Consider the following 14,880-nt stretch of genomic DNA (forward strand, 5'->3'; position numbering starts at 1 on the left):
TGATGTGGCATTTCTGGCGCATGGCAGAGGCACATAAGACAGATGATTTACAGGATGTTTACCTTTGTGCACCAATCATATGTCACAAAGACCATGTATGGACCTTGTATTACACATTAATCCATACAGGACTGGTTTCTGCATGTTGTTTTCAAAACACAGTCTATCTGTAATTCATCCCTGCTGCTTGTAAAACGCGTTTAATGGATTAGAACATTTTTCTGTCTGTTATCATTCTTTTTGTTGTGTGGGGTCAGTGGTAAATCACCTTTTCAATTTTATTCCCTTTTGTGAGAAAAATTAAGATCACGCTGATAATGTCAACGAGTTAGTAACCGTAAATGTGATGATGACAGCAGCAGTAATTTCACTCACCACTGGTCTGTGCACGTCCCAGAATGCTCTTTCCTGACTGTCGAGAATTTTCCTCTCAATTTTGTCTCTTTTCTTGTCAACTCTAAGAACAAGAATTTAATCAGAATGATCTTACAGAGCCATTAATCATGAACCACGTCATAACAAAGCTGCAGCAGGACATGCACACAATTACTGCAAGGTTGTGATATTAAATACACCTACTTTGCTTGTGCTTCTGCTTGCATAAAAATGAACTCCCATTTCCTGGCGAAAGCTCTCTGTAGCCTTGCTAAGCTCTCCTGCAAGTAAAAAAGAAAATAAAGATTTTTGGGGGGATCTGGGTTGATTGTGTTTGCTGCACATGCTGTGCACAACGCACGGCTGGATATCATCTTTAACGATCCCTGCTCACATACAAAAGAGAAAACACAGAGTATAACTAACAGGCTGATTCATTTAATAGCTTTGTTGAGGAAAGTTTTGCAGCAGCACAAACGAAAAAACAAATGTGTCCTGTCTTAGCGAGAAGAAAAAGGCGAGAGACAAAGCCTGACAGTGGTGGCGGCACAGGAACAGAACAGTTAGGTGAAGTGAGGACTGCTGACACAAAGAGACCTCTCTCACTTACCGCTTCATAGTCTGCAAGCTCCAGACGTGCTTTATTTTGCATTGTTCTTTTGCAGAGGTAAACAGCTGTGAGAGATATAGACAGACAGAGAACACGACCTTAGCTTGGTTTTAACAGCCTTAAGTGGCCCTGCATTTACTCATTTAATCCTCTCAACTGCACATTTAAACTGGCCTGCAAATCACAAAGGTCACCAACTGCGCATGGTGTGCGAGCGTCTGTTACTGTGTGTTCTTGTGCCCGACTTTTGATGTCCTCCTGCACTGTCATCATCCCTTCATCCATTTGTTAACTGACCATTATGTAGAAGCTTCATTATGCCATTAGACTGTTTTCATTAAGGGGCATCATTCACGTGAATCAGCTGCTGCATCTGAGACACTTTAACTTCCCCTAACACTCAGCATTAATCCCACAGCGAGCATTAGCCATTTCATCTACAACTCAAATAACAAATAAAAGACCTACAAGACTGAGGCTATTTACTGAAACCATTTTTGCTGTTATGAAATCTTTATCTCCACTCTGCTCTGATGTGAACAATGAAAAGCTCATCCCTGAATCACCATTACAGCAGTCAGCCAAATGTGCACAACAGGTGCATGAATACAAACGCAGACCCAGTTCATTCTCTGTAATCTGCATTTTCATCAGTCAGAGATGGTGGGTCATACAAAGGAAATTGGAATAAGAAAAAGAGAAGAACATACAGAAATGTACAAGTACAGTAAAAAAAGGAGAAAAAAAAGAAAAAAGTGTTTTCACTGTTGCATGCGATTAAGTTTATTTATTTTATATTATTACTACAATTTTTTTTTTTTATCTTGCATTATTATTGTTATTGTATATGTCAGTGTATGTGCATGGGTATGTATATGTGCGTATATGTATATATGTATATGTAAGTTTATGTGTATATATGTGTATATGTGTATATATATGTGCGTGTGTGTGTGTGTATATATGTACATATTGCTGGTTTAGACAAAGGGGTGAGAGCTAATAAGATATGCTTCTTCTCACTCCTTTTTGAATATGACTCCTTTTTTCTTTTTCTTTTTTTGTGTATATTATTATTTTTTGCTTCCTTGAATATTCATTTCTATATTATGTTGTGCAAAGAAGTCAATTAGTAGCAATCAGGAAGCTTATATCGTTTCCATATTCGAAATAAATCAATTAAAAATATATATTATTGTTATTGTTATTTCATTTGACTGTTAAGTGTATTTCAGCAGGTAATATTAGTTTGGATCACATTGTTTCTGTGCTTGTAAATGTATACTGTTATGTCTGTTTGTTATGGGAGGACCCCAGGAAGAGTAGCTGATGTCCTGCATCAGCTAATGGGATCCTAATAAATAAATAAATAAATAAATAAATAAATAAATACAGGGTGGGGAAGCAAAATTTACAATATTTTGAGGCAGGGATTGAAAGACAGTGTATGACCAATTAGTTTATTGAAAGTCATGAGAATTCATTTGCCAAAGGAAAATTTACATAATAGAAAATGTTTTTATTCTATGTGTCCTCCTTCTTTCTCAATAACTGCCTTCACACGCTTCCTGAAACTTGCGCAAGTGTTCCTCAAATATTCGGGTGACAACTTCTCCCATTCTTCTTTAATAGTATCTTCCAGACTTTCTCGTAATAGTTTTGCTCATAGTCATTCTCTTCTTTCCATTATAAACAGTCTTTATGGACACTCCAACTATTTTGAAATCTCCTTTGGTGTGACGAGTGCATTCAGCAAATCACACACTCTTTGACGTTTGCTTTCCTGATTACTCATATGGGCAAAAGTTTCTGAAAAGGTATGGATAATAGTGTTAGGTATGATTATGACATCAATATATGTTTGGTTTCAAAACAATTGACGTAGTGCCTGCTGAAAAAAACCAACTAAATGTTCATTGTAAATTTTGCTTCCCCACCCTGTAAATAAATAAATAAATAAATGAATAGATCAATTATTGTATGCACTGGCATAAATGCAACAAAGTCAAAAGGTAAAAATTAGTCTATCCTGATAACTACTCTGACAGATATATTCTATTTCCTACACACATATGCATCTTTTTAAAGACATACAATATAATGCATACGTAGGAGCTCTCACCATAGTCTGTGTTTTCTGGTTCCCAGCAGTTTGATGGCCAAAAGTATGGAGTCTAGTGAGAATAAAGGTCAGAAAACAAGACATTAAGAGACAAAACTAACAGCACTGACATTGCACAACTACTACCCACATCTGCTACAATAAAATATTTAGTTGTATAATGGATGAGCAGGAGGTCTAAAGCACATAAGCTTCTTTTGTCGAGAACAGACACAAATCTTGACCTTCCTCGGGCATAATTGTATGGACTTCTCTGCATCACATGAGATTATATTTAAAGAGCAGAATGAAACCTGCTTTTAAAACACAAACATCCTTCAGCATTGATTTACAATGTCCAAAGCCAACCGGGTGGAAAATCATTAAAACTGTCAGTCCTATTATTGATCTATTGACATCACAATGACATGCATATATTTATCTTTTTTCATGAACCTTTAAAATCCTATAGCACAAAGTCAGGTATATTTAAAGAGTATGACACAGTTGTCCTGGAAGCACATCATGCTTCACATTAACCATGAACTGTAGAATGTCTTTCAATGTGTTTTACAGAAACATTAATATACTGTCTTTTAACCCTCTCCATTTTTATCCTGTTGATATTTTAAAGGTATATTCAGTGGAAAGGAATGATAACAGTATTAGCTTATAATCTTACCTGAAACCTATAGAAAGTACCATCGTCTTTGAGGGTGAGAACGTGGTCTGAGATGGGGAAGAAGTAACCATGTGCAGCCATCAGAGTCCCTAGGTGAAGAGCTTCCACTGGGAGGAAACAAAAACAAAAACACAAACAAAAAAGCACACAGACATTATCTTCATGCCCACATTATTAAAGAAAGTGTGTAGTATTTGAGTATAATTGACACTTTTACACTGATAAAACAAAAGTTACATCTTACACAACATTTCTAATTTAGTCAAAAATAAATAAATAAAGTTAGGTTATTTTTTTTTAATAAACTGGTCTTTTCAGATTTGAAGCTATTGTTGCTTTTCTTAATTTATATGCTAATTTCTCTTTCTCGCAAAGTCTTTTCAAAGGGTTTTAAAAGATAAAAGTGTTCCACAAGGCACCTAGCTTCTTAAATAAAAGATTTTCAGATTAATCAACAATCAATAATGCTTCTTGGCTCAGCGTGCTGTTTTTTTTTTTTTTTTTCTTCCACCAGTTAATTAACTGCATTGCCCTTGCATCCCCATTCATCCCCAACAAAATGGCAATAGGGAGCGCTAGGTTTTGAATTAGGAGCTTCTGCTTTAAAAACCTCCATCAGGGCTTCGACGGGAGGACAGACAGGTCTCCATTCCTGCCAAACACCACAGCAGGACGTCTCGCTGATTAGCCCACCTTCAGCCGGAGAGGCGGAACTCATCAGTCAAATCACCTGGTGTTGTGCTTAGTTGGAGTGAAAACCTGCTTCCCAGTGTGCTCCACAGCACATGGTTGGCTGCCCCTGATTTAAAGCCATCAGATAATGAAAACATGTAATCATCATCAACTGTGTGTCTTCCCTGACAACATTTATTCCCTGCTGTTCTCTATCTGTAACCTCTTCATGCTGTCCAAATCAGTTATGCATGTCTTGGCTGTTCTCATTTAGTTTTTCATATGTTCATATACAGTACTGTGCAAAAGTTTTAGTCCACCTTTAGCTATGTTGTTCTTGCAAGGTTGAAATTAACATATCTCTCAATCTCTTTTCTTCAGATACAAGAAGAAAATACAGAAAATATGTGCTAAAAACTGAACTAAATACAGTCGCAGAAAAAAAGTATTAGACCACCCCTTGTTTTCTTCAATTTCTTGTTCATTTTAATGCCTGGTACAACTAAAGGTACATTTGTTTGGACAAATATAATGATAACAACAAAAATAACTCATAAGAGTTTAATTTCAGAGCTGATATCTAACCATTTTCCATGTTTTCTTGATAATAACCAAAATTACTTAAGTTCTTATATCAATATCTATGGCATTGTACTGACAAAAACAGTGCTTTTAGGCATTCTATGTTTTCTTTTCTGTCTGTTTTAGTCACATGATACACACAGGAGTTAGTACTTGTTTGTATAACCATTGTTTTTTATGATTTCTGGTGGTCTAAGAATTTTTTCAGCGACTTTATGTTCTAAGTGTGTTGTTAGTGTGACCCCTGTCTCCATGACGAGAAACATCATAAACACATCTTACATGTGTTGAATGAAGCCTGGAATAAAACGTCAGAAAAATAATCCAATTAATCTCATATTGTCTGAACAAAAGGGTTAAAGAGTGTTAAGTGCAAACGTAAGTCACACTAAATACTACCACTTTGGTTTGTAGAAGCTGTGTTTGTCCTGAATCCTTTATTTTTCCTGCTGTACTTATACTTCCCATATGTCCAGACTGTATCTTAACGCTTTATAGGGCACTCATTTAAATACTCTGAAATTCAAAATTTCAACCTTAGTGTGTTATTGGACATCGTCATATAGCTCCTTGTCAGTTACCATGACAATAGTCTCCCTCCTCTTGGCATAAAACATGCAATAAAGCAACTGTTATAATGTCATTAATTGACAAAAATCACTCATATTCACTATTTATAGCCTCAAAATTTCTATAAAATCTCTCTGAATCACTGTACGGTGTTATAAAAACTAACATGTTTCTTGACCTCACTGAGGCATGGGATTTGCCCCATATTTAATTTTTGCGGAAATTACCAAAAATGGTCACTTGCACCATAAAGGGTTAATTCAGAGACTGAAAAAGGCATAACTTTACTAAACCAACAAAACCCGAGGTGACCTTAGACTTTTGCACAGTATTGTTGTATCTGTTGTTTTATAGCAGTAACTTGATTAGTGAGTGTATGCTTAAAGATCCATACAAGTAAATACTAAATACACCATTAAACTCAAAGGCAAGAAGGTTGAAATGTATGACATTATCTTAACAGGCAGTCAGTAAGGCTACAGTAACAGAGGGATACTGCTGTATATGCATGCATTAAATATGCACATCTCTTCTCTCTTTCAACACATTGCTATGCATGTGCGTGTGTGTCGGTGTGTGTGGTAAATATAGATTGTCTTTTCCTTTCCCATTGAGGTGAACGTCAGCCTTAGAGGTCAGGCTTAAGTGATTCTGACTGTGCTCTATTGGCTCTAGTCATTAATAACGTATGACATCTTAAGATATTTAGAAGATGTTTATTTATAAACACACCATTCTTATTCACCCTACTATGCACTACCACCACATTACCCTGTTTACTGTATGTGTGCACTTAAAATGTACTTTATGTCAGAAAGAGACTGCACGCAACCGTCAAATACTAAAAGCACCCATGAAACTAAAATGTTTATTAACTGTTGAGCCACAAATCCTATTAATACATGGGAATAATTCAGGTAAAATGCAGTTTCTTTGTCACTAACATCAGATACGACCTATTTCAGAAGCTCCATAGTGAACATGAAATCACCGTCATCTTCTGCAGCACTGACTCACCAATAAAAGTAATGAAATTTGACAAATGACATCGGTTGTACATGCTTGTTTTTGCTTTTAGTTAATGATATAGATGTAGAAAAAGTCCCTTTTGCTTCAGTTCTGACTTTTCTGATATAATAACATCTGAATTTACCTTGAGCTTTTATGAATATCATGGTCAGTAAATTAAATATAGAAAAAAACTTGCTTTTCACTGAAAAATGCTGCTGATAAATAGTGATAACACACTTAGGAAAAGGATAATGTGAGAAAAATTAATGTGGAAGCCAGCACAAAAATAGTTATAGGTCTTTAAGAGTTAAAAAGTGACTAGACATTTACTCAGAAGAAAAAAATCTGCACATTCATTCACCCTTTTACTCAGGAGTCATTCACATTTTCCTGCACCGAATTGTTATCTTCTACGTGATGGATGCCAGATGAAAGGAAGGAATGAAAAATAACATCTGTGACAGATGGTGCAGTTTGAGAGATTTGAAGTGCGGGCTGTCTTTTCCCCTTCAAATACAGGCCTGATTTGTTCCCATTTCATGTGGAGTGTCTCTGTCACCTGTGATGGTTTGCTCAGTCTCTCTGCTTTTGTTCAAGTTCTGGGAGTGTTTCTGCTGACATTTTATGGATGGATGTTGAATGTCATCTCCAAGCCATCAGCGATAACATTTTTTCAAAAACTTACAAAACACATTTTTTCACAGCCCTGTTGCTGGCTTATTTCAAATGTTGAAGATAATTCAGCACAATTGGGAGTCAAAGAGATAAAAAATGAGTTGGCGTGAATTCAGTGATTGGTCCAACTATATAAACCTATTAACTGTGACTGAACACTTTACGTGGAGCAAATAAAACACTAACAAGACCGTTTTGTTGTTGGAGTCTTTTAAAGATCAGCCTCTTGTGGTTTAGCATAACACAATCTTTTCTATAAGATTTTCAGTTGACCAAAACTTGGATTGGAATTAGTCAAGCTGTCAAGAAAGGCCAGCCTCAGAGTCCAAGGGGAAAACACCCTTTGATTTCATCATATTACCAGCTCAGTGCCAAAAACCCAGCAGTCTGGAGCTCTGCCAAGTGCAGTGTGGGAGTATTCTTCCAGCTGATATTTATCAAACGAAAAGTGACGAGATTCCGCGTTTGTACTTGAATTATCATCATTGCTTCCACCACCTATGCTTAATAGAAATTTAGATAAAGGTGTCTCAGATACTGTCATGTCTGCTCCCAGACTGTGTCTGTCTTTTCTGTTTTCTCTGTCATTTCCTGTTTTATTTTGTTAAGTTTCCCTCTTGTGTCATGTCTGGTGTCTTTACTTCCCCTCCTTGATTGTTTCACCTGCTCCTGATTACCTGACTCCTCCCTGATTATCTCCACCTGTGTCCTATTGTCTTCCCTCCCTCTTGTGTATTTAAACCCTGTGTTTTCCCCTGTTTCTTTGCCAGTTTGTGTTCTACCTTTGTGTGCTCACTTACCAGCGTTTTTGGATACCTGTCAGTCTGTCTGCCCGTTCTTGACCCGTTTTTGCCTTCCGACCACCGATTCTGCCTGTTCCTCGTCTGCCTGCTCGTCTGGTTCTGACCTGGTTCGTACATCGACTTCTGATTCTGCCTATTCCCTGACTACCTCAGCCTCCAACGTGTTACCTTGTGTTTCGACCCTCGCCTGGACCCTGACCGTGAGTAGCCTTTCCCTCATGTCCCGTTGCCTCCTGAATTGCCCTCCTGTGTATGACCTGGTTTGTTTTTTGACTATCCTCTGTTTTGCCCTAGTCGGGGTGTTGACGGGAATCCTCCGGCTCGGCCGTGCTGACCATCCATATTCTCCGTTCACAGCCCGGACGAAGAGTCCGGTATCACACGCCTTCATAGACGTGTTAACAATTTTGTGCTGTGTTTTTACTACTGTGATTGTGTTTAATAAACACACTCAATTGGTCATCTGTGTTCTGGTCTTGCATTTGGGTTCAGCATTTGTACTAGTCCCATTACAGTACAAACTGGCCAATAAGATGAACCCAGCAGACCTAGACCAGGTCCGGGAGGCAGTTCGGTCCCAGGGGCAACGCTTAGGGGGACATGAACAGATTTTGCACTCCCTAATGGATAAGATGAATCAGCTGTCCGTTCAGTTTTCCCAGTATTCTGGTAACCAGGCTTCTGCTCCGGTCCCGCCAGTCGAGAATATTAACTCTGTCTCACCCGTTAAAGCCTTGGAGGAACCTAACATCCCACCTCCATCTAAGTACACAGGTAACCCTGATACTTGCCGTAATTTTTGTACGCAACTGCAGCTCATTTTTGATTCCCAGCCCCGCCGTTTTGCTAATGAGTCAGCTAAGGTTGCATATATTGCTAGCCTGTTGGAAGGCCCTCCTTTAAGCCTTTTCAACGCAGCCTATGAACAAAGGTCTCCCATCACTCAGTCAGCCTCGAGTTTGATGGCTGAGCTAAAAAGGATTTATGACCATCCTATCCGTGGACCACAGGCCGGTCAAAGACTCATGAGGCTGAGGCAGGGAGATCGCCCCATAAGGCAGTATGTCAGTGAGTTTCGTTCGTTGGCAGCAGAATCTGAATGGAACGAGAAGTCTCTGATCTCTGCGTTCCAGAGCGGTCTTAACCGCACTATCGGTCGTGAGATGGCGCTCCGGCAGGAACTCCATTCACTGGATGAGGTCATCGAGGCAGCTATTCGGGTCTCTGACCAGTCGGCGTTTTGGCAGCCAGAACCATCATGGAACCGCCAGCCTTCTGTGAGTAAGCCCCACTCAGAACCCCCTCACCCAGTACCTGAGTCCAGCGGGGGTTCGAAGGTGGAACCGATGCAAGTGGGTCGGACTCGTCTGTCAGCAGAGGAGCGTCATCGCCGTCTGGTGGCTGGTCTGTGTCTTTACTGTGGTCAGGAGGGGCACCGAGTCAGCAACTGCCCAGTGAAGCCTGGAACGATGGCAGGTGAGGACTCTCTTTTGAGCAGAACGTTCTGTGTGTCCAGCGCCTCTCGTGTTCAGCCCTTGGTCTGTGTGTGCTCTAACTCTGTGTCTCTGCAGCTTCCAGTCCTGATAGACTCCGGGTCAGACGCTAATCTTATGGACGAAGAATTAGCTAAGCAGCTCCACCTCAGTCTGCTCCCGGTTCTGAAGCCCCTGGAGGCGAGGGCTTTAGACAATCACATTATCTGTAGAGTGACTCAACGGACTCAACCAGTTACTGTCCGGTTCAAAGATGGTCACTCTGAGGAAATCAGTTTTCATATTTACCACTCTGACTCTCACCCTCTCATATTAGGTCACCCCTGGCTTTCTTTCCATAACCCCTGTATTAACTGGCAAACGGGGGAGGTCCAAGCTTGGGGAGAGAGGTGTGGTTCCTGTCGTGAGGGGGTCCGGGATCCTGACCCTCTGTCCAAGCCAGTCCAGGTCACTGTGGCTCCTGTCATTTCTCCGGAGGAGCTGGAGACGGTGTTTCCTGCTCTTAGTAAGGTACCTGAGTGTTATCACGACCTTAAAGAGGTATTTAATAAGTCACGCGCTACTGCGCTGCCCCCTCACAGACCGTATGACTGTGCCATTGATTTGCGTCCTGGTACCTGCCCCCCTAAGGGGAGGCTGTATTCTCTGTCTGGTCCAGAGACGGCTGCTATGAAAAAATATATTGATGAGTCCCTGGCGGCCGGCCTGATTCGACCATCCTCATCTCCAGCTGGGGCAGGGTTTTTCTTTGTCGACAAGAAGGATAAGACGCTACGCCCTTGTATTGACTATCGTGGCCTTAATGACATTACCATCCGTAATAGATATCCGTTACCCCTCATGTCTTCAGCCTTCGAACTATTACACGGGGCCAAAGTATTCACCAAGTTAGACCTCCGTAACGCATATCACTTGGTGAGAATCAGAGAAGGGGACGAGTGGAAGACTGCCTTTAACACCCCAAGTGGACACTATGAGTACTTAGTGATGCCGTTTGGTCTCACTAACGCCCCCGCTGTTTTTCAAGCATTAGTCAATGATGTGTTACGTGACATGCTCAATGTTTTTGTATTTGTGTATCTGGATGACATTCTTATTTTTTCTTCGGATGAGAGGTCACATGTCCAGCATGTCCGCCAGGTGCTCCAAAGACTGCTCCAGAATCAACTGTTTGTAAAAGCTGAGAAGTGTGAGTTTCACCGCCCGTCTGTTTCCTTTCTGGGTTTCATCATCGCGGAGGGGAGTGTCCAGATGGACCCAGACAAGGTCAGTGCTGTCAGGGATTGGCCCACGCCCACCAGTCGTAAGGATGTCCAGAGATTCCTTGGATTCGCTAATTTCTACAGGAAGTTCATTAGGGGGTTCAGCAGTGTGGCTGCCCCTTTGCATGCTCTAACCTCTCCCAAGTCCGTTTTCAGATGGAATCCCGAAGCTGACGCAGCGTTTGTGAAGCTGAAGAGGGCGTTCACTTCGGCCCCCATTCTGTCGGTTCCGGATCCAGCTCGTCAGTTCGTTGTGGAGGTGGACGCCTCTGATCTGGGGGTTGGGGCAGTCATTTCGCAACGCTCCCCAAAGGACAACAGACTTCACCCGTGCGCTTTCCTCTCCAGGAGACTGTCGAAAGCGGAGAGTAATTATGACATCGGCAACAGGGAGTTGCTAGCCATCAAGGTGGCCCTGGAGGAATGGCGCCACTGGCTGGAGGGAACCGAAATACCATTCATGATCTGGACGGATCACAAAAACCTAGAGTATCTGCGGTCGGCTAAGAGACTCAACTCCCGTCAGGCCAGGTGGGCTCTGTTCTTTACACGATTCAACTTTTCACTGTCATATCGGCCTGGTTCTAAAAATGTGAAACCTGACGCTCTGTCTAGACTCTTCATGCCCGTCAACTCTGATTCTGAACCGGGACCTATCCTCCCTGAGACCTGTGTGGTGGGGGCGGTGCAGTGGGAGATTGAGAAATCTGTTATTGATGCTTTACAAGACTGTGATATCCCGGCTGGCGTTCCGCCAGACCGTCTGTTTGTCCCTGATCACCTCCGCCCGCAGGTCATCCACTGGGCTCACACATCCAGGCTGACATGTCACCCGGGAGTTCAGCGGACTGTTTTCGTTATTAAACAGCGTTTCTGGTGGCCCGCTTTGGAGAAAGAAGTGGCGGAGTATGTCGCTGCCTGTCCCGTCTGTGCTGCGTGTAAGACCTCCAATAAACCTCCGGTTGGTCAATTACACCCTCTACCTGTTCCCAGTAGACCCTGGTCTAATGTTTCACTAGACTTTGTGACGGGGCTGCCCCCGTCTGATGGAAATACCACTGTGTTGACCATTGTTGACCGTTTTTCGAAGATGGCTCACTTTGTTCCACTACCTAAGCTCCCCTCTGCTAAGGAGACAGCAGAGGCCATGTTATATCATGTCTGTCGATTACATGGTTTTCCCAGAGACATTGTTTCGGACAGAGGTCCTCAGTTTGTCGCACGTTTTTGGCGTGCTTTTTGTTCCCTTATTGGGGCATCTGTTAGTCTGTCCTCGGGCTATCACCCACAGTCCAACGGTCAGACTGAGCGGCTCAATCAGGTGCTGGAGGCCGGTCTTAGAGTTTTGGCCTCCCAGAACCCTGCTTCCTGGAGCCGCCAGCTGATCTGGGTTGAATATGCCCACAACTCGCTGCCCTGTGCTTCTTCTGGTCTGTCTCCTTTTCATGTAGTTTGTGGTTATCAACCTCCTCTGTTCCCGGCCCTGGAGAAGGACGCCAGTGTCCCCTCAGCTCTGGCGCTGATAAGGAGATGCAAGAGGACTTGGATTCGCGCCAGACAAGCTCTGTTAAAGGCCTCGGGGGTCTACAAGACAGCTGCAGACCGGCACAGGACTCCAGCCCCAGTCTACCAGCGCGACCAACGTGTGTGGCTGTCAACCCGTCATCTTCCCTTGAGGGTGGAGAGCCGCAAATTGGCACCCAGGTTCGTGGGCCCATTTCCTATCTCAAAAATTATTAATCCTGTCTCTGTCCGTCTGAAGCTACCTAGGACCATGAGGATTCATCCTACCTTCCACGTGAGTCAAGTTAAACCGGCTAAGGAGAGCCGGTTAGTTCCTCCCACCCAGCCACCACCGCCACCCCGGATCATTGATGGAGTTCCAGCCTACACTGTACGCCGGCTCCTAGCGGCCCGTCGCCGGGGAAGAGGATTTCAATACTTGGTGGATTGGGAAGGATACGGCCCTGAAGAGCGTTCCTGGGTGCCCGCCTCTTACATCCTGGACCCGGACCTGATCCGGGACTTTCATCGCCGCCACCCGGAGGTTCCTGGGCCGTCCGGTGCCGTCCCCTAGAGGGGGGGGGTACTGTCATGTCTGCTCCCAGACTGTGTCTGTCTTTTCTGTTTTCTCTGTCATTTCCTGTTTTATTTTGTTAAGTTTCCCTCTTGTGTCATGTCTGGTGTCTTTACTTCCCCTCCTTGATTGTTTCACCTGCTCCTGATTACCTGACTCCTCCCTGATTATCTCCACCTGTGTCCTATTGTCTTCCCTCCCTCTTGTGTATTTAAACCCTGTGTTTTCCCCTGTTTCTTTGCCAGTTTGTGTTCTACCTTTGTGTGCTCACTTACCAGCGTTTTTGGATACCTGTCAGTCTGTCTGCCCGTTCTTGACCCGTTTTTGCCTTCCGACCACCGATTCTGCCTGTTCCTCGTCTGCCTGCTCGTCTGGTTCTGACCTGGTTCGTACATCGACTTCTGATTCTGCCTATTCCCTGACTACCTCAGCCTCCAACGTGTTACCTTGTGTTTCGACCCTCGCCTGGACCCTGACCGTGAGTAGCCTTTCCCTCATGTCCCGTTGCCTCCTGAATTGCCCTCCTGTGTATGACCTGGTTTGTTTTTTGACTATCCTCTGTTTTGCCCTAGTCGGGGTGTTGACGGGAATCCTCCGGCTCGGCCGTGCTGACCATCCATATTCTCCGTTCACAGCCCGGACGAAGAGTCCGGTATCACACGCCTTCATAGACGTGTTAACAATTTTGTGCTGTGTTTTTACTACTGTGATTGTGTTTAATAAACACACTCAATTGGTCATCTGTGTTCTGGTCTTGCATTTGGGTTCAGCATTTGTACTAGTCCCATTACAGATACAAGAATGTAACAGTTCAATTCATTTATTTTTTCTACATTGCTCTGTTAGTGGTACATGCGTTTTATTCATAGGATTGAGGTGGCAGGACACAGTAGATAGGAGACTGAAAAAGATCATCAAGAGGGCTACAGACTGGAGTGACTCTTAAGGCTGATGATGAGTAGGAGGTTTTAAGAAAGAGTACAGAGTGAGACTTACAGAGTAACATGTAGCCACCTGTCTTATCTTTAAAAAAATATCATACTGATCCTAGATTTACTGGCTGCTTTTCTTAAAACATATATAAAATTCTTGCTGCTTAGTATATATATACATATATTCGACTGTTTTCTGCTTCATTTTCAGTACAGAGCGGGGGTAGAGAAGAGAGACAGGATGCAGTAAAGCAATGGGATTAAGTGGGCAGGGAAGAAATATGCTGCTATGTGTCTACTGTTGAGGTATTTCTGTGTATATGGATGTACAGTATGTTCATATATGAATGAATGGACTTATTTTCTTACGCTAAAGAATTTCTCTTCCTTCTCAAACAAATAGAACGCGCACAAAAGGAAGGACACTGGCCTTCTGCCAACAATATCAAATAGAACATTAACCTGACACGTCATCACCTTCAGAATTTTCACCTGATATTTTATAGTCTGCAAGAGTGAAGGGTTACCAATTGTGAAAGATATTTACTGTTTCTCACGCATCAGTTTTAAGTATTTGGTATGTGCTATGCAAACAGTCCTGACCACGTTTACCACATTAAAAGACCCTTACTGTGTCACTGAATATATTGTGCATCTTATAAAAGGAAAAAAAAAAACATTATTCCCCTCCTGAAAAGACCTTTGGTTAGGAATAATGTAAATCTACAAAATGGTGTGCAGCACCTGAGGCGGTTCATCTTTAGAATGTAGATCACGTTAACCTGTGGGTCCTTATTCGCATTTATCTTTCTCAATTTGGCTGCACAATAATGCATGCTAATGAATTCCACCTTAAATATGTTAAGCAGTGAATTCCAGTAGTATCCATGCCAGACCAAACCAATTGGCTTTAGCATTACAACATTATAGATAATGGAATGTGTAATGCTCTGAATTGTAATGAAAGTATTATGTTAAAGAGTTGAGAGAGTGTAAAATCTTCTGCTAAAAGGTCCCAAAAGAAATTTAAAACTT

At 42.3% G+C, this 14,880-nt stretch overlaps 1 protein-coding gene across 2 annotated transcripts in view; it reads right to left on the bottom strand.

The window, feature by feature from the left end:
* rgs7a (regulator of G protein signaling 7a) overlaps positions 1-14,880 on the bottom strand; it is a 62,800-nt gene that overhangs the window by 11,931 nt on the left and 35,989 nt on the right. For both annotated transcript variants that reach the window (XM_030156070.1, XM_030156071.1), the window contains 5 exons: positions 3,769-3,875; positions 3,108-3,159; positions 986-1,050; positions 580-656; positions 376-457 (listed from right to left, as the gene is read on the bottom strand). In XM_030156070.1, coding sequence (XP_030011930.1) covers positions 376-457; positions 580-656; positions 986-1,050; positions 3,108-3,159; positions 3,769-3,875 — 383 coding nt within the window. The remainder of the gene's footprint in view (positions 1-375; positions 458-579; positions 657-985; positions 1,051-3,107; positions 3,160-3,768; positions 3,876-14,880) is intronic.

This window comes from Sphaeramia orbicularis, chromosome 15, assembly GCF_902148855.1.
Source record: "Sphaeramia orbicularis chromosome 15, fSphaOr1.1, whole genome shotgun sequence".
NCBI lineage: Eukaryota > Metazoa > Chordata > Actinopteri > Kurtiformes > Apogonidae > Sphaeramia > Sphaeramia orbicularis.